The 19,988-nt window shown below is 41.0% G+C and overlaps 3 protein-coding genes and 1 long non-coding RNA gene across 6 annotated transcripts; 2 read left to right on the top strand and 2 right to left on the bottom strand.

Moving 5' to 3' along the window:
- Positions 1-10: 10 nt before the first annotated feature.
- Positions 11-2,166, bottom strand: LOC124069489. The gene is made up of 3 exons (XR_006845054.1): positions 543-2,166; positions 228-394; positions 11-148 (listed from the first exon to the last, which is right to left on the bottom strand). It is a non-coding gene; the product is annotated as an uncharacterized LOC124069489 (long non-coding RNA).
- A 28-nt stretch (positions 2,167-2,194) lies between these two features.
- On the top strand, positions 2,195-9,727 carry zgc:153115 (uncharacterized protein LOC768186 homolog). The gene is made up of 2 exons (XM_046408690.1): positions 2,195-2,973; positions 5,231-9,727. The coding sequence occupies exons 1-2, from the start codon at positions 2,469-2,471 to the stop codon at positions 5,548-5,550; spliced, it is 825 nt and encodes a 274-aa protein (XP_046264646.1). The 5' UTR covers positions 2,195-2,468; the 3' UTR covers positions 5,551-9,727.
- A 794-nt stretch (positions 9,728-10,521) lies between these two features.
- colgalt2a (collagen beta(1-O)galactosyltransferase 2a) lies at positions 10,522-16,027 on the bottom strand. Its single transcript, XM_046408817.1, has 12 exons — positions 15,775-16,027; positions 15,251-15,361; positions 15,034-15,151; positions 14,818-14,952; positions 14,505-14,709; positions 13,954-14,073; positions 13,593-13,666; positions 13,402-13,508; positions 12,281-12,413; positions 12,032-12,159; positions 11,684-11,890; positions 10,522-11,118 (listed from the first exon to the last, which is right to left on the bottom strand). Exons 1-12 carry the CDS (start codon positions 16,014-16,016, stop codon positions 10,833-10,835), a joined length of 1,866 nt encoding a protein of 621 aa, XP_046264773.1. The 5' UTR covers positions 16,017-16,027; the 3' UTR covers positions 10,522-10,832.
- Positions 16,028-16,468: 441 nt separating this feature from the next.
- Positions 16,469-19,921, top strand: tsen15 (TSEN15 tRNA splicing endonuclease subunit). Of its 3 annotated transcripts, XR_006845068.1 has the most exons (5): positions 16,475-16,668; positions 16,748-16,829; positions 17,609-17,744; positions 18,584-18,827; positions 19,124-19,921. XR_006845068.1 is itself a non-coding variant. In XM_046408823.1 (4 exons), the coding sequence occupies exons 1-4, from the start codon at positions 16,594-16,596 to the stop codon at positions 18,779-18,781; spliced, it is 375 nt and encodes a 124-aa protein (XP_046264779.1). In that variant the 5' UTR covers positions 16,469-16,593; the 3' UTR covers positions 18,782-19,921. The 3 variants fall into 3 exon arrangements, 2 of the variants coding, with proteins under 2 accessions (XP_046264779.1, XP_046264777.1); XM_046408823.1 differs by having other exon boundaries at positions 16,469-16,668; positions 18,700-19,921; XM_046408821.1 differs by having other exon boundaries at positions 18,584-19,921.
- The last annotated feature ends 67 nt before the right edge of the window (positions 19,922-19,988 follow it).

Genomic DNA, 19,988 nt, shown 5'->3' with positions numbered 1-19,988 from the left:
AAGTGTAAATCATGCATCCATTCATTCACCAGCCTTTAAAAAACTCATCAAAGTGCACGTAATCTACTGAATATTACCTCAAGCTTTTTAAGCGCTGCACCGAGTGTTCCTTCTGAGGGGAAAGCCTCTTTATCTGTGGATTCCTAATCTGATGGACAATGCATAAATAAATGACTTTATGCAAAAACTTCATATATTTGTTTCCACAAACACATATTAAAGCTGACCTGCATCATTAAGTGACACTTGGAAACCACGTCGATATCAACCACACAATCCAAAGCCAGTCCATTTCTGCCAGAACTGGAGCCGTGAAGAGTTGTGGTAATTGTCGTGCTATACCTATAAGTATACCTCACCCCTCTCTGATAGGACAAGTCGGGAGCAGAAAACCCTACAGACATGAAATGATATTAATAAGATCTAAAACAGAAATGTATCACTGAGGCAAATCTTGTATGCTAATAATTCAATGTCTAGCATGAAAACTCATTTTTAAAGTATTTATCATATTTGTTAAAAGCAACAATGTGGATTCTCACCAGCACAACTTGAATCACAGGGATTTGGTTCTGTCTGAAAGCAATCACCTACTACATAGAAAATAAGATCAAAATGACAAAAAAAAATGCTCATCACTAAGCAATGTTGATTCTTAGTCATCTCTACTTTCAATGGAAAATTAAATGACTCAAAAAGAATGAATACACCTGATAACAAAAGCCAAAAACTCACCATGTAAGAGAAGAAAAAAGGGGGTAACATGCAGACACCTCAGCAGTAACAAAGACATAGCCATAGTAACCCCAAGTCACTACAGGTCTGGCTGCTTCCAAGCCTCCACATGTAAGCGAGATGAAAACCAAGCAGTGTTCACAGCCACTGAATGACCACACTTGTACGTGGGCTTCCACAGTGACCCATAGTGCTCACATCAACCAATCAGGAAATACCTTGCATGCTGGAGCTACAAACATTCACTGGGCCAATCAATTGACAGAGCATTGGTGCCACAAATGAAAATGAGGTTTACTTATACCCCCATTAATTTGGACAGAGATAAAACATGAGTCACACATGAAGAGAAAGTCCAGTTTATTGCCAGAAAGTTAAACAGAGTGAATTCTGGCAGGTTTTCTGCAGTCATAGCATACACAAATTATAAATGAGCGGGTAAAATAACAAGAACACAGGGTTATACAATAATATAGCACCACAAAACCTGAAACAATCACTGTTATTAGAGTCCTGTGAATTAGACGTGTTTATGCTACTCTACCCCTTCTTCAACAATAAGATAGATTTGCTTGGATTAGAGGATACACACTCCCACACAAATACACACACTATAACCATAAATCAATAAACCACACAACCAGTGTGGACTCTAATTTATTAAAAGCTAATTCATCCAACACCCCCCAAGACAAACAACTACAGTTATGAAAGGAAAGCATCAGAGAAGAGAGACATCTAGTGTCTGCAACTTATGGATAAAAACAGTTGGGAAAGTAGGCTGGCGATCTTGTCGAGGGATGTGGTGGCTCTTCGTGAAACTGGATTAGAGCCCTGCGCCGCTCAGCCACGTTCTTGAGCTCAAACTGTTCTTTACTCAACACGCCTTCCATCCTCAGCTCCTTCCCCCATCATTACCCAAGCTGCCTGCCACCTACTTTCCACGATGCACCCGCCGCCTCGGTCCACGCCCGTGCTGCGACGTCAGTCACTGCGTGCTGCTGGTTGACGCCGCATTCAAATACATGCAAAAAATGGTATTTAAGACATACATTTGAGAAAATACCGCTAACCAGCCATGAACCTTACTTTCAGGTCATGCTGGCGGCATTAAAGTAGTTGTTACGACCATTGTGATAATTTATATTTTATTATGTTTAAATATACAACAATCATACTTGTGATTGAGAGTTATATGAAATGCAACTGGAGAACACGACTAAATGCTAGATTTTTCGCTTGTGTTTGATTTTTACGATACGAAATTTGCTCTGTAACAGTGAGTGAAATGTACTACAAGCTGATATTGAAGTACTGATAAAATAAAAATACTATAGCAGCTTTTATTGGAATTTAAACAAATAAACAACCTTATATTTTTTAACCGACAGACCGTGAACGCATCCTTAGTCCGGACCAGGGGGCGTAGGTTTGACCGGCTTCTCGGAGGGCTCAGACACAATGAACCATCAGGCGGTGAGAGGCACGCATGTTGGGCTGGAGGCATTGGCACGGTTTTAGCACATTATTATTTTCAATTGTGCCTTTTCTTTGGTTTATTGAGTCATTTTCCAAGTACTGATACACTGTATGGCGGTTACAAGGCTCAGCTGGAAAGGGTTGCTTCGTCGAGTTTGATGAAAACGAGGTCGGGATCAGACTATCGTTAGCCCCTCCTGGTGGATTTTTTTTTTCGTTATTTTTTTCAAGCCCACAAAGCAAGGCAGATAAAAATGTCGTTGACTGCTTCGTCAGATTATTTCGCCGCCGAGTGTCTGGTATCGATATCCAGCGGTCCTGTCCTGCACAGACCCACCCCGGTCGCCCCCGCCACCCAAGCGGCCACGGTGGGCCTGATCCCTGGGGAGCCCGACGGGTCGAGCGAGGACAGGGAAGTGCGGGAGACACTGGGGCTCGAGGGGGCGAACATGATGGCGGTGGCCGGTATCCTCACCGACCTGCACGGTAAGTTCCGCCCTATGTCGGCCTACTCGGAGAGCAGCAACTCCTCGTGTGGTGGGGAGAGCGGTTATACCACGTTGTCCGACCCGACCACCCCTACCATGACCCCCTCCGCCACCCCGGTCCCCGGACAGCAACAGCAGCTGAGGGCGGGAGGAGGAGGAGGTGTGGGGGCCCCGCGCTCCCCGGTGAAGCGACATCAGTGCACTTTTGACGGATGCGACAGAGTTTACGGGAAATCGTCCCACCTGAAGGCACACATCCGGACACACACAGGTATGGAAACAACACCAGTTTGGTTATATCAGCAGTTCGCTTGTTTACGCATGACTGGTATATCTCAGAATATAGACTTCATAACATCTGCTTGGTCGGTGACATGCACGCCCATGTTGTTATTGCCATTATATCAGTTAGATGTGCGAAGCGCTGTGCTCCTTTGTACTTTATTGGATTAGCTAACAGTAGCATGGTGGCAGTGTTTTTCCCGTTAAACCGCGACTCGGTACAGTAACGTGGCCAAACAAAGAAGAAAGCACAGAAAACTCCCCTTCCGAGACTCTGACAAAGAAGTAAACTAACAAAAGAACTGGGCTGGACGTTAAAACCGGTGACGAAGGTCTTCCTCCCGACTGGATTTGCATATGAAATGAACGTAAGACGAAACCTTAACGTCGAGGGCAGAAAGCTCATTGTCGCTGCTGTTGATGGCAGCAGCAAGTGCTTGATGTTTTGGTTGCTCGGTCTTTCTCTGGGCATCGCCTCCTCGTACTGCCGTCTGCTGACGAGTTGGAGTCGCACTGTGTTAAATTATTGATTAAAAAAAAAAAACGTTTGAAGAGGAGCTGAAGGAGGAAGCACCTCAGTGGATGCGCCATCCTTATATCTGATTGTCTGCATAGTTTTGGTGCTTTTGTGCTTGTTGCGCAAAAATCTGTAAATATTTGGTGGCGCCTCCGTTTTTTGAAACTCCACTGTTCAACTCTGTGTTGCCTCGACGCAAAAAGCTGTATGAAGGCCTAGGTCAAGACACGCTCTCTTGTCAGACTGATACTCTACTACTGAGTTAAAATTTGCATGTGATTTTTCGCGAAATGAGGGGAATTGGTGTGTTCGGGGTCAGTGAGCAGGCGCAAACGGATTAAGGACAGGAAACTCGAGTGGAAACGCCCACAAAGAGTAGTGCAACAACAACGTGGCCTGGCTTTGTGATCTTGAAAATGGCACCGACCATCCTGCTCGCTTATCCTGGTGTTACTCATGTTGCCTGCGAGAGATTAAGGCTACTAGTAGCTTAGGGAGACTAATCTGGGGAATAAAAATCCTAGATGTGTTTTGTCACGCATTTAACTATGTAGAAATGCATATTTGAGTCTACACCGCATTTCATAAAAGTAATGCTTTATGTTTTATTCATTAACATTTTTTGCAATGACATTGTAATCAAACACAATCTATTCTGCCTTACGTTTCTAATTTGCTATTAGATTAACGTAGCATATTAAAGCAAAACAGACCATAAAATGCTTGCACAAAGCCCGAGGTGTTGTTATTAGAGTGCAGAAAATAAATTGCTTCCATGTAGGACCATTTAAAAGAACAGTTCACCCACAAATTAAGAAAAAATTCAATAATTATCAATTCGCAAGTAACACTTGAATAGATAACGAAAGCATCTGAGGACATAAAATGGCTCCATACAGCTGTCCCACATAATCCATTTCTTCATTGTAGCTACCAAGCTAAAAGTGTTAGCGCAGGCCATCTGAAGAAGGTGCACAATGAGCTGTAAGGAGCCATTTTAAGTTTTCTTTGCAAAGTTTCAAAACAAGTCCTTAGCTGCTTCATTTGTTGAGGAGAATGCTGGCACTCCAGAAACATTTTGTGGATTAAGGCACTTTGCCTGACTTTACATTGGCAAGAGTGTGAGTAGATAATGCATTTTCATTTATGGGTGAACTGTTCCTTTAAGTGCTATGCGTGGCTGTTACTGTGTGGACTACACAGCTGTTTTATGTTCATAAATTGTACATGGTAGAACTGAGATGGTTTGTCGATCAAACGATTAGTCTTGGACAGTATAAAACACAAATACTAAACTAGTTTCAGTCTCCTGAATGCGAGGATTTGCTGCTTTTTTGTGTTGTGCGACAGTGAATTTAATATTTTTGTGTTCTGGCTTTTTGGTTGGACAAAATCAGCTTCCTGAAGATATCAGCATGGACATTTTTAGCCATCTTTTGACATTTCAAAGATGAAATTGTTAATCAATTCATCAAATGGATCTACAGATTAATGATTAATGGAAAATAATTATCCAGACTAGGAGCTGCTGTTTAGCTGATGGTACTACATTAGTGCAACCCTGGCTCACCGTAATAGCTCTACAGAATGAGAAGTGATTTTGGGCTGAAGGGTGAAGAGAGAGAGAGAGATTTAGCCCCATGCCTTATTATAAACCCTGATAGTTGATGTTCACACGACAAACAATATGGTGGTGAACGGTTCTCCTGTTTTTTATTTTCTTTTGCAGGTGAGAGGCCATTCCCGTGCGCCTGGCCCGACTGTGAGAAGAAGTTTGCCCGCTCCGATGAGCTAGCCCGCCATACCCGCACCCACACAGGGGAAAAGCGCTTCCTGTGCCCACTGTGCGATAAGCGCTTCATGCGCAGCGACCACCTGATCAAGCACGCCCGCCGTCATCCTGACTTCCAGCCCTCCATGTTGAAACGCAACAAGGGCACATCCTCCTCTTCCAATCCCATCAGGATGGTTAGCGGTGGGGGTTCCACGGCAGGAACACAGAGGGGTCAAAGTGGTTTCAAGTTAACCAGCAACAATCAGATCCACTGAATATGATTTAGCATTGCTGTGTTGTACTCAAAAATGTGCACATAACACACAGACACACGTATACAAGCCAATACGTAAAGCTGGATGTGAGGGGGAAGTAGCCTCATCGCTCCTTCAACACAGATGAGTCATGTGACCACTACCCCACTGCTCAAAATAACAAGGGTTGGGTATAGAAAATGTTCCAAATCTATAAGAACTGGGGGTTCGTTAAGAAATGTGCTTTTCGATTCCACCTATCGTTTCCTGAAAGCAAAGTTTGGACCTACCGCACTTCATTTCCGTTGCCGGTCACACATGTATCAAAGCATGTGCATCATGTTTACAGTATGACAGACTGGAGCTGGCTTTCAAAAGTATGGCTTCGCTAAAGATTGTAGTGATGCAGTGAAATGTCATCACTGCATGAAAATGAATACACACAAGGGGAAAAAAAACTGTCTTGTATGATAACACATTTACTATAGAATGGTATAAGAATACAGCATTTTTGATGTCCTGTATCATGACATGGTGATATTAAATTGCAAAACCTTTTTATAGATCAAATAACCAGATGGGAATGACTGTTTTTTGGTTAATCCGCTAAATTAGATACAGGACAAATCAAGGTACTTCATCACATTGATGTAAAAATTCTGTAACAGCAGTTATGTCATGAAGCAGTCCTGCTTGTTGATTTGACAGTGACAATATTATTAGGCTTTAATGCCACACAGAGAAAAAAATAATGTCAAACCATTCAACATGGCACGACAGAGAATATTTTGATTTCTCTCTCTTTTTTTTTTTTTTTAGACAAAAACAAATCACAAAATCCATCGTCATTTATTGCATGTTTATGGCAGCTCAAACCCTGTCAAAATAAATGTGGTTTTTGCTTTCAGCATACTTTGGTTTCTTTTCTCACTCAGGATTCGATTAGAGTGGAAATCATTAAGCAGATTGGAACTGGAGAAAAACCCCAACCCTAAAAATAACCTCATCACCTAAAACTGAAACACTTTCACAGATTGCAGGGACCTTCCACATTTTCTGTAAAATATTCTGCACATATATCATCAGCCAAAACTTCCGTTTTTTCTGGTTAATTTGTAGATTGCTGCGCTCTTCAGTACCATTTCTTTACCATGAGTAGCACAATATTGTGATATTAGCTAGCGAGGCAGTGACTAGAAGTCTTTTAGCTTTTCGTTATGTTTTGTTTTGTTTTAGCTTTGCTGATTCCATATAAAAGTTTTAGCGGTGACACATTCCTTAATTTTTATTGAATTAGTAACCATCATTGCAGTGATTTGTTAATATTTTTTCTTTGTATATTCAATTTGATTATAGATCAAATATTAATTTTACCAGGAAGTGGATAAAACTGTTTTGCATGCCATCCTCAAGTCTAGATCAGTTGTCATCCATGAAATGCTGACACATAATACATAGTGGTGTTATGTCTAATACTGATGCAAATGTATATAAGCTTCAAGCTTTTAATGTAGAAAACTGGTAATGCTACTAGCAGCAGAATTAATACATGTGATGAATTTGTAGTCCTTATATTAGGGGTGACAGTATACGATTGATAGGATGGCATTGCCTGTGAGTGTCAGTGTGTATGTGTTTTTTATTCACATTTTTATTAGCGCCGGAACTGGGAATAGTGTGTATGTGATTGTATCAAAATATCTGTGTGTGTGGGGGGGTTGTGTGCTTGACTCTCAGCCTGCTGCCTTCAAAGTAAAAGTACCCACCGCACTCATCAGGGGTGGCGAGCCAGACGGCAGAACACATTTCAGGATCAGGTGTGCCAGGTGTTTCTTTACATGGTTTGAGTTTCAGCAGCAGATGAACCAGAGCCTCATATATGACAGTGGGGAATGAAAACTATATTTAATTAAACTTCCTCATTTTCTTTCAATGGGATTGTTCAGGAAAGCTAATACCAGTAGACCCAAGGAGGATATTTTCACTTGTCAAAGCAGCAAAAGCACAGGTGCAACTAATAAAGCTGAAAAAGCCCTGTTCTATGGAGGCGTGTTATTGACCCAGTGTGCACAAGATGCTTGTAAACAGGAAGCAGCCATTAATGGTCTCTTTAGTTACACCTGTGTGTGACAAGTTAAAATGTCTGCTGTGATTAAGACATCATGCTGTGTTAGAATTAAAGCCTGTTCAGTGTATTTGAGAAACCTGACACCTCAATATTCCTATATGCCAAAAAGTCCAAAAACTCACGTGTTTTGTTCATGCTTAACAGAATCAACCAAACCTCAAGGAAATTAGTTGTTTAAAATCTATTCGGGTACACACAGTGTCCAGGTCTGATTCCAGAGGCTGAATTTTTTTCTCTCTCTCCTGTTTCCACACTGTTTGTCCAGCTCATGGACATGTTCCTTTATCTCAGAGAACGACACTTCAGGAAAATCTGAAAGCCTTAAACTATGTCATAACTACTTTGCACCATGTTTACAGTTGGATCATTGTATAGGTATATATGCCCTTTTGTTGGGGTTATTACAGATACTCATTATGCAATATGGCACTTTTTTTCTTACAGGTGTATTTGGCTGAATAGTGTAATGGCTTGCACTGTTACTTCGCTTCTGTAAGCAAGCACTGTGGAACCTTGCTAGTGTGTTGTTAGCCAATGGTTTGTAAAACTGCCTTTTTGTCCAAGTGCTTTAGAACGTTTGATAAAAGAACTGGGTAGTTTTCTTTTTATTCTTACTTTTAGTGTTTGCTTAGTTATTCAGGCTATCTCTTGTTGTGGAACTTGTGTTGTTTTGTTTTTTGTTGGTTTTTTTTTTTCTTATTTTCTGAATGGAACACGCTTCATTTGTGCTTCCAGATCTGTTGACTTTGTCTCCTCCACACTAAAATTCAAAGAGGAAGACTGCATTCGTCCTCATTCATCCGTCAAACCATGTACACACACCATTTAACTGATCTCGTTTTAATGGGAGCTGTACTCATTGGAGCGAACGCAACACTTTTGTACACATTTCTTCCTCAGAGGTTCAATCTGTTGACAGTTTTTTGGTTGCTGCTGGCAGTAACCTTGAACACATGGACTGTTTAACGCAAGGAACACACACACACAATATACTCGTCTTTACGTCTTCGAATGGACATATCTTCTCCCGTCTCTCCTCACAGATGGGAGTGTCTTCTCACACAGACTATCAGGTCTCAAAGCTATAATATCACCAGAACAACATACCTCACACTTTTTTTTCTTTTTTTTGTGGTGTCTGTTCAAAATCCATCCAACCTGTCTTTCAGAAATTCCTATAAGCCACTGAGCCTTGGGTTCCAGAAATGTGTTTGTATCAGCTAGATGGTCCATAGTGTACCCTTATCCTCACCTTATGCAACTTCACTACTACCTGTGTAGCAGCAGAATTTCCATTTTCCTTGCCTCAATGAACTTCTGTTGTTAATAGACAGTAGCAAATGAGTCTGCTGGATAAATCCTGCACCAACAGCCCCTGTCATTAAGACAAGCAGGAGTTTTAGTCACCAAGGGAAAGACTCACTGCTGGGTGCCAGAGGCTTAAAAAGGAGTATTAAAATGAGAATTAAAAGAAAACAAAAACTGTCACTTCACTGTAGATTTCATTTGAAAGAGCTCGGTCCAAATCTATTTGTTCATATCACTGAATGTGGCTTGACGACAGATGAGCATAACCTACTTTGTATTTCAGTTTTCCTGCGCTGCCTCGCTGAGAAAATAATGATAATAATGCGATCTTTTCTCTTGTCACCACACTAATTCAGATATGCACATTGTACAGAAAAGGATGTTGTTTTTAAATTGATGCCTAATTTTTACATTAATGTAATTTTTAAAAAATCCTCTTATCAAAGCTTTAGTTAAGGAGGAACTGTGGAACTAAATAATTGCTGCAACAAGCTGTTTTGATATTTATATTCTCAGGTGTCTTCAATTTTGAGCATTGGATTTTCAATACTTCCTGTTCAACACCTAAATACAAGCATGTATTATCTCTTGTTTTGCCGATTAATTTATTCCAAAATTATGTATCATTTGAGTGGTTTAATTATTCTTTTCATAACTCATTTTGTGATATGGAACAGTACTAATATTAAATGGTTCCATTGTTTGCTTGACATGAGAATACCAGTGCTTTTTTTAAAAAAGAAATAAAGATCCTTAAGTTGATTGCTGTGTGACTTGTTTGACTGACATCTGTTTTGTAGTTTCTTCTGCTCAGTGAGGTTGTATATGAGCACACACACACACACAGACCTTTGAAAAGTGTCAGCCAACGTGACGTATTTGTACATATGAGTACAAATAACAACAAAACATCATGAAAGTGACTGTTCTTGAACTTCAGGAAACCAGAGTATTCATTCTGACTCAACATACTGAGTGAGCCTCTGTTAGATGTTGGGTATCTCCAAAGCTGTAGATTCATATAATACATACTTTTAAATTTGCATATTGCTATCATATTTGTGTGTTATGTTTTACCACAATGTGTTTCTCATTCTCATTTCCAACATTTTTTAGTGGCTCTTTCATGTTTTTTATGTTCAGCGCTGTGACGCATGTTCTAACTTAAGCGTTCCAGATCTTACGTTATAACAGGATGTTGTATTTTATCTACTTACATGATTAAATAAAACAATTATCAGGCATATTATTAGACAAACTCTACAGGGACTTATCTCATTAAAATAAGTAGCTGTTCTCATTTTAACATGATTATTTGCTATATTATACATCCATATGTTTTTTATATGAAATAATTTTATAAAATATGTCATAATAACAACAAATATTTGAACATGAAAATGACTTTGTTTAAAAAAAGAAAAACATGTTTTAACTACAAAATGAACAATCCTTTTTGGTTTCACTGTAGAAACTATACAAAGGTACAACAATACAAACTGGCACCATTCTGGACTGGATTACATAAACTTAGTTTGGTGCTTTGGTATTTACTTGGAATCTATTAATCCTAAAGAGGTTAACTTTAGGTAAGACACACTGTGATGCACCGATCTCGTCTCATCACCTGGTCTTGGTGTGTGTGGAAGGCTGGATCACCACCAAAGTGGGACAGCTCTGGGGGCTCCAGAACTCACTGTGAATTAACAGGTTTGTGCTGAAACCAGTTGAATATAATATTATAAATATAAGAAATATGTTCCACCAAAGCCCAGTATCCAATGAGGTGATTGGGGCTTTAAGGTGGGTCTTAAAGAGGGTCTTTGTGTTAAAATGTAGTTTTTAATCTGAGCCCCCTCCCCCCCCATCAGAGTTCATCTCTGTTCCCATCGGCAGAGATGGTGGGCAAACCACTATGAGCAGGATGAGGAGCCACAGGTGGGAATCCTACATCGTCAGATACCTGCTCAAGCTGCTGTTTGGCTCCGTCTCTGTCCCAGTCTGTGTCCACGGTCTCATCGTCCCAGATGGTGGAGGTCTCTGTGTCACTGAAGTAGCCCGGCTCACCGGTGTAGTGAGTGGGGAAGAGCAGCAGAGGCTCCACTGAAAACGCTCTCAGGTGTCTCTGCTCAAAATACTGCATGTACTCATCTCTGAAGGGACAAGGAGGTGGGTGATGACTTGAAATGACTTCAACTGAATACAAAAGGCTTGAACCAAAGCATACTGTTTCAACTTTTATACTATACTATGCTCATAGGGAGAAGGGGGAATATTGTACTTTTTCATCCTCATGAAGGTGTCACTTTGAGCTTTCAATGATAGTGACTTGATTTTAAATGATTTCCTGAACGTTTACAAACCAAACTATCAACCAGTTGATGGAGAAAATAAGATTGATGCATGAAATTATCAGTAATGAAACAAACAACAAAAAAACACTAAAATAACAGCAGTTAAAACTGAACCCCACCTCAACCTTAGACATTAATGCATGAGTGAAAATAATATAATGATTTATGATAACATATCTGTGGCAACAGCCATTTTTCTGTAAGAGAACTCTTACTTTTGATACTTTACATACATTTTCCTGTCTATACCCACACATACGTTCAAAGTGAGATTGTAAATGCTCGACTTTTATTTGTAATGGAGATATACAAATCAAAGATTTGAATACGACTGTATGATGTATGTACAGAAGGTGAGACTCACTTGGGGTGCTTGTTGAACATGATAGGTAGAAACTCATCAACAGGCAGCATTTTGTTCAGAGGCTTTGCATGCAGGAGCTTCTTGGCCCCAGTCAGCGACAGGACGTAAGCCAAGGTCCAGTAGGAGTAGCCTGGGTGCACGAGGTTACTGACACCCTTCACCCAGTGCTCTGGCTTCTTCACCTGCAACCGCTTACGGCCTACATAACTTTATGAGGACAGAGAGGCGAGTGTCAGGTCTGTGGGAACCGCAGTGAAACAACACTTAAGAATGAATGTGAATGTCTTATAGAAGGTGTTCAAGTGATTTAAAAACAAGACTTCAAAGAGACTGTAACAATTTACTAACATGAGGTCCCACTCAAGTCCCACTTTTTTTATATTTTCCATAACTGTCACCAGTTTGTGGCAAAATCTGGGCTCAAATCTCACATCATCCTCCAACACGAGCACCTGCTGCAGTTCCCGTTGCACCACCTTTGGGGGGCGACACATATCAGCAGTAAGCAGTGAACAGCCTGAGCCTCTTCATACCGCCACATCAGCTTTACTGCACTTCCATGGGTTTGGTTTCAACAGTCACAGAGCAGAGCTGTACCTGTTGCCAGATGTTGTAGTGGCTGAGGAAGCAGCCAATCTCCCCTTTGGTCAGCACGCGGTCTGAATATGGGTCTTTGTACCCAGGCAGCATGTCTACGCCCATGGCGTGCAGCTGAGAGGAGTTCAAGGCTCTGAGGACGACACAAGCTAATTGTGACAGACAAAGCCTCATTTTCACTGCCAGTACCTCCATCACTAATGCTAAATACACCTGTACAAATTATGTTGGAGCATTAAAGGTGATCAAATATTCCATTTGTTTTCTAGCACTGCCAATAAATGTTGTTCTACTAATAAATCCCTGTATCCCAACTACCAGTAGCAAGCATTTTATTGATATGAAAAGAGCATAAAGCAAATGGTGGAAAAGTGCATTTAGTCCAGTATTGTATTTAAAGACAATTTTGCGGTATTTGTACTCTGCTTGAGTATTTAAATTCTTGACTACTGTACCTACTGTACTATTACCTGGCCATAGCTGTCATATGTACCCTTTTTTCATAAAAACCCTAAAATGAACATACCTAAAGTAAGAAAAATAAATGCTTGGCAGTTTATTCTTGACCTTAGGAACATCAGTTGGCAAAACCAACCAAATTCAGTGTCCAGCTGCTTGCTTGTTCTGGAGCTTTCAGTCATACTGACACGTTCTCCTAGTCAGCAGACTGAGTTTGCTCAGCTGTTAGTGAAATGCATGAATCTGAACTCCTCTAAGACATCTCATTCATTTTGACATAACAGTTGGTACACTGAACCAGATGATCTGCTGACTGTTTGATACGGTCAGAAGCTCTGGAACATGTAAATGGGCTTTGACTTACTTTGATTTTAGAGGAACTTGGACTTCGCTTCACCTCTTCCGGCAACAACACAGATTCATTGCTGTTGGTATAATCCATCAATATGACATGCCCAAAATAGGCCATTCACAATAATAACACTACTTTTACTACTTTTGCTTTGACCAACTTTTTCTATGCTTTTATGTTTGCAAAAATTCCACTGCAGAAATTAATCTTGCATGAAGTGTTGTTACACTGGGTTAATACTACTTTTAAGTAAAGTGTCTGAATACTTCTTCCACCACCACATAATGAGAACTGTTCACTTATGTCATACTTGCCATCCACGGCTTCTGTCAGTGTCGCGTTGATGCCGAGGACAGCCAAAGTACTCAGCATCCTGTCCCGCCTGTCTGAGCGGCGCTTCAGATTGATCAGGAAGATCTAGACATGGAGGAGGATAAAGTGTCTCAAACAGTTTAAACAGTCACTGGGAAATATATCGTTGGCTTATGAATGCATCTGTACCTCATCAAACCCCATCTTGCCTGGTTCTTTGGGCACAATATGCACATGCCGTGAAGGCTCCATGGTGTAGGCAACTGGAAAGTAAGGTCATACATTCACATTTCACATGAAGTATAGGAACTTTGCGTTTTTGAGCACAGTCCTTTGGTTTCAAGGGAATTTCTTACATCAATCCAACATCTAACTGATGTGAAATTGTCAGAGTGGGAGAAAGGGGAAATGAGAGGCGGGGGGCTTTAACAGAGATGTGAGACATGTGTCACGACTGTGAGAGCAAAAAAGACCAAATATGCTCAAACAGGCCAAGGAAAACTTAAAACTCTCAATTACAGAGTCACCTACAGTAGTATAATGAGCTTACTGAGAGCTTCTGTCAGCGTGTGGCTAAAACTCTCCTCTTCTTCCTCCAGTGTCTGGTCTTGTTGAAGGGGCACTGGTAAATATCCATAATGGTCCCTGTTGCACACATACTTCTGAATTCCTGCAGTGGAGCAGATGCATCAGGTCTCAGTGGAAACATCTTTTCATTCATTATGTGAAATGCAGTGAAAGATTTCACCTGTAATGGTTACCATATCATAAAGTATGGCAAGACAGCCATGTAGCCACGCAATCTCAGTCTGTCCACATATCATCATGTGTTATGACGTGATATAATAAAACCAGGATAGTATTTATGTGTGCACTTATGTATTAATAATTTATATCATGTTGTTGGTCTATAATTTTGTGTTTTTTTATACAGGAGTTTAGCAAAGCTCTTAAATTTCCTGCTCCACGCAGTTGGTGTCAGATTGCTGACTGATCTGACAGCCAAAAAGACATCACAGTAACAAATACACTGCTTGCCACCAAAACACTATTATCCAAATCAAAGTGATTTTGCGAGCTGAAGCTTTACAAAAGCCTGACCTGCTTGGTGTGCAGAGAAAGCAAAGGCCATGATGTCATCGACAGGGTGGGGATAGTCAGGGTGAAGCGGGTGGAAGGCCAGTGCTTGGCTGGCTCTGCGCCTCAGGTCCAGCAGGTATGTGGAGTGCACCATGGGGACTGCAAAGCAGCCCCGCCGTTTCCATTTACGGATGGGAATGTACTCTGGAGTTCGTCTGTAGTAGCCCTGTGCACGTTATGAAACCCACAGCAGTCACTTCACTTTACTGTGTTTAACTAGTATGCTACACAGGGAATATACTATATTCTATTCCGGTCTCTTAAGGAACCTCACCTGAGGAGTCACACCACACCAAAAGTTGGAATAAAGGCTTTTTGATTCCAACATGGGTGCTACAATTGTCAGGTTTTCTGCTAGCAGGTCAGAAAGTACCCGAGGGTTTGTCAGCAAATTGTCACTGTCCACAAACTAAGAAAGAAAAAACATTAATAGATGACAAACAGGTGAGACAAGTAATTCTTTGTGGTTTATGGTCTTTTATTGTCTCACCAAAATGTAGTCAGTCCAAAGTCTCTTTGCAGCTCTGAGGGCTCCCTGCTTTAACTTCATTACATGAGTGAAGCGGGAGGCGGGCCAGTGTTTGGGACCCTGCTCATCTGCATAAGAACTGAGTGGAACAAAGAAACCACTTTAGGAACAGAGTATCAGAGTACATCAGGTTTACTAACACGCTGGACTTTCTCCCTCACAGACATTGTTTTATCACCTTGGTTGCTCCACGGGCCTCCACTCCACTGAGTGGTACAAGTGCTGAACTCCTCTGAGCCACTCCTGAAGAATGGCTGTGCTGTTGTCCACACTGTGGTCAGAGGCTGCCCTGAGATAACAAGGAACATTACTGAATACTGTCTTTGCCTTTTTCTTTTCACTTTTTTCTTTCTTACTTCCTTTCTTTCTCTCTTTCTTTGTGTCGTTTTCTCACTTGTCGAAGAATGACTCGTTTATTGACAGGCAGTACTGCAGAATGTGAAGAATGACATTCACAAAGTGTAGTTAAACTGGACACAATAGCGCTAATGTCATCATCGCTAAAGGATCCTGTTTATTGATACTTGTGTTTGTTGTTTTGCGTTCATTCTCTAAATCAAATCAGCGCCTTTCATTTGTAACTCCATGATTCCTAGAGATTAAAATCATTTATAAAATAAGAGTGTACGTTTTCCTACCCTTTTCAAAGTATATGAAAACGTTTTTAATCAAATGATCAATGTAATAAAAATGTAATTTTACCAGATGGCAATGCGGTCCTTTGGATAGTCCAGTCTGTCAATGCATCCTAAGAAGTATGGGAGGCTGTGCTGTGCGTTGCGTGCGAGGATGGTGAGCAGCACTGTGGGCTTCAGCAGAGAGGACTCCCGCTGGGCCGGCTGGAGGAAATGATCAGCTGGAAGCTCCTCTGTGCTGCAGTGCAGGAAGAGCTCTCCTACTAAAATCACAAAATAAAACCTGAATCCTGCAAGTCCAAGAGACATATTTCCAACGGGACACCTTGATGTCTCTGTGGTCTCAGACTGGAGCAACTGACAGAGAGCTGAGGGAGAGAGGGACTCTCACACACATGATAACACACACACACACACACACACACACACACACACACACACAAATACATATACACGTGGCAGGAAAACTTCAACATCAACTTCAATTTCAGTCTTTATTTGTCAGTATATTTTTACATACACCGAAATTCTTCAGATATGAGATTGGTACAACCTACTTCACAGATACAACCTACACAGACATGAGAAAAGTTATCCTACAATAACACGACCAATAACAATTCTTATTCATCATTATCGTTATAGTTAATATTTTTATTATTATGTAATAAATAATAATGACTATTTACAGTACTTTCCCTCAGTTATGTCTGTAAGGCAGCTGCTGTTTTCCTGCCTGACGCGGAACAAAGAATGAGTAACATTTTCCGCCCGGACGACTGACATTGTAGCACGCAAATGCCGGGACAGCAGTAGTGTGTTCTGAAATGAGCACAGCGCTTAATGAGACAGTTTCCCGAGTCATTAGACGCATTAAATTATTAAAATGTCGGAAACGTCAGACATAGCGGACGTGTTGGAGAAACGTCCGCCTTCAAACTGGATCCTTCAGCATCCCACGGTGAGTGTCAGAGGACCTCCGTGCTGCATTCAGAGGTGTGGTGCTGCATCATGCAACCTGTGTTTTACCTTTGTTTTAGTATCAGCTAATGAAGAATCTGGAGGTTGGGGACAGCGAACAGGAACACGCAGCTTTCTTGGTGTATATGGATCTCTCTGAGGGTGAGTTTGACACGATTTTAGACGAGTTTAGCAGGAGGCAGTGGGCTACTTTTTGTTCCTTTTTATCATTCAAAGACAGGAGGTCATGTAAAAAAGTTATTTATGTCTTCTTTATTAATTTTTTCTCACATTTGTCATTTACTCTTAAACAATGATCAGTTGTTTTTTAGTTTAATAATAGAACAATAGTAACAGAAATAGTAATAGAATCCGCCTTTAAATTCCGTCATGTGTAGTTTGTGTGTAATTGTACACTGCAAACTCCTCCTCCTCCTCCTCCTCCTTTCTTAAAGGTAATCCAGCTCAATATTGGGCACGTCAATTCCAAGTCTAAAGCAGCTAAAATGTCCTGTATGAGACATGAAAGTGTCTTCATGTGTCTGTTCACTCTAATTTAGATAGCACACTCAATACCAATGAGACAAAGCTTTACTGACGTGATTAAAATGTACATGTTTATTAACACCTCAGCAGATTTCTTTGCAATAAACACTTCATCCATCCATGTAATCAGCGCACCCAGTTCTGGTTTATCCATGCTCATTCTGTAATTACATCGGCTGCTGTATTTACTATAATCCTCTAATTGGCATCTAGCACATGAAACGTATTATGCAAAAATAGGTTGGCCAAAGAAAGACTGTAAAACTTGTTCTAAACAGGTGGTAAAAGGTCAGTCAGTATTCAGTGATGACAGAAAACAAATCTGTCTTGTTTCGTTTCTGTAATAACCATTTGAAGGAGTGACACAGTCACACTGTGTTTCTTGTTCTCTGCAGTGCGTCAGTGGAAAGAGGTGTCTTGTGTCAAGTGTCCTGAGCTGCAGGTGGTTCTGCTGGAAGGGAAGGAGAAGGAAGGCGCACCCGTCCAGACAATTCTGCCACTGCCTGTCCACCGCTCCCTGAGCCACAAAAGGTAATGAGTAACGGTGGATTCAGGGATGGCTTCTCGAGCTCCAACTATTAATGTTTCCTCAAAATGCCCAAATCCCTTTTAGATTCAACATTATGTCATTTCCTCTCAGTCTCTCTAAACGGACCAGCAAATCATTGGAGCAAACCTCTGTCTGGGGACGGGGTGTTGTTTTGGGTGTGTGCTGTTTCATTCAGTCGTGTCTCCTCGATGAGCAAGCATGCTAGCTAGCTAACTTGCTTATAGACTGTGAACATAACCTCAGTCGTCATCTACAGGAAGTGGGGAAGATTACAATGGCATGGATTCAGATGGAAGAGATTTTAAAACATTCATTCTGTGAACTGTACTCCATCCATCCATTTTCTGTACCGACTCATCCATGCAGGGTTGGGGGGGTGCTGTAGCCTATCCCAGCTGACTGCGAGCGAGAGGCAGCGTACTGATCGCCAGTCAATCACAGGGCTGACTCACAAAGACAGACAATGAACTCTGCTCCAGCATAGTAATAATTAAAAATAGGTTTCATGAATAGTCATGCTGCTTACCAAATTTCTACGTTACTTATGTTCTGTTACTTAAAGATAATAATGACAACAGAGATGCAAAATTGTCATGTTTTTGCAAAGTGATGTACAGGTTCTATTAACTCAAAAGCCTTAAAAATAGTGTACATAGTTGCTGTAAACGGTGGAAAAAATCTCCCTAGAGGTGCATACCTCCAGACACCTCCAGGAGAAGCTCTTGAATTTGCAGACACCTCTTTCTTCCAGTTTAAAGACCTGTACTGCACAAGTTGTCTTCCCAAATTTCCCACACTAATAGCTTTCTCTGCCATGCAGCATACGTCAGGTGCTGGACAGAGGCTTCCCCATGCTGTTGTGTGCTGTAGCTTCTGATTCCACCCTGGTATACCAGAAGATGACTGATGGGTTGGTGACACCTGATCCCCCTGTAGGACCCTTCCAGGATGTGGGACGCCGGCTGCATCGGAAGAGACGGCAGCAGCGCTGAGCAGCTGGAGTGAGAAGACGCCTTGAACCACAGGAGTACAGAATAGGACAGGCAGTTGGTCTTTCTGCCTGGGTAAGCTGCTCCTGAATCAGAGCCTACGCTGGTGCTGTACGTGGCTACCAAGCCAAATCTGTGAGTCTCTTTCAGTAAGAAACCTCTGCTTTTTGGCTTGCCCCCTGAAAACATTTGATCTATTGTCACTGGTCGCACATGTCTGTGTGTTGTGAGCAGTTCAACCAAAGAGTTTTATTTGAATAATTTTCACATGTGGTGAAGAGCTAAAATTATGCAGAAACTAAAGATATATTTTTTCTATGAACATGTACATTTCTGCTCTCCTGATCTGTAATGCTTATGTGACTCCTCAGATTGGAGGGTCTGGAAAACACTGGTGTTGTTCAGTGTTTAGAGAAACCACGTATTGACTGTAGCAGAATACAGGCCTGCCCTGTTGGGAAGAGTTGTTGCATGCACACTATAAGACTGGCTAGATGCTCCAGCAATGCAATCAGGGATGTGTTCACAAAATCTTCCTGTATATTGTACACTATATGGCCACTATATGCCTTCCTCAGAACCTTCGAACTAGACTTGAATTGAATTCCAGTGCGTTCACAAAACATTTTGAGTAGTAGCCCAAATAATAGTGTATTTTTGCGGCTTATAAAGACAGGTGCGGATGTAAATGACTGCCATTCGCTGAAGAATGAAGTTTGCATCCTGTATCATGTTTTTTGCGTTTTATTTTGTTGTTTCCTGAGCAATAGAAGTACCTTATTCTGAAAGGACAATTGCCCGAAAACGGAAATGGTTGACCCCGACAAGTAAAGAGTGAATCTCTTAAATCTAACAGGGATGTCATTTAAATGATCTCCCCAGTCGAATGTCATAACTAGATATGTATGATTAATTTCTATGTTTGCAAACGTGTTACGTTTATCTCAGGTAACTTGTTATTGCCTTTAACTAGCTAGCAGGTAATGTAAGGAAGGCATTGTTAAAGCAAGTTCTAATTTTAATTTGATTTGTTTTTCATGCTCCTCTCTGTTTAGCTCTTAATTCGACAGAGAAATTAAAAAAATAGATCATCGTGTAAGTCCGATTAATTTTGTACTGAGGTTTTACAGTACAGGAAAATAAAATTGTAGTTAATGTTAATGATGACACTGTGATTTGTTTCTGTACTGTCATTTCTTTCTAGGTGATGGCTAACATAAAAGCCATTGATATTTA

This window comes from Scatophagus argus, chromosome 13 (assembly GCF_020382885.2).
Source record: "Scatophagus argus isolate fScaArg1 chromosome 13, fScaArg1.pri, whole genome shotgun sequence".
NCBI classification, from domain to species: Eukaryota; Metazoa; Chordata; class Actinopteri; family Scatophagidae; genus Scatophagus; species Scatophagus argus.
Note: the sequence above shows the minus strand (reverse complement) of the source record. Positions and strands in the feature narration are given on the sequence as shown.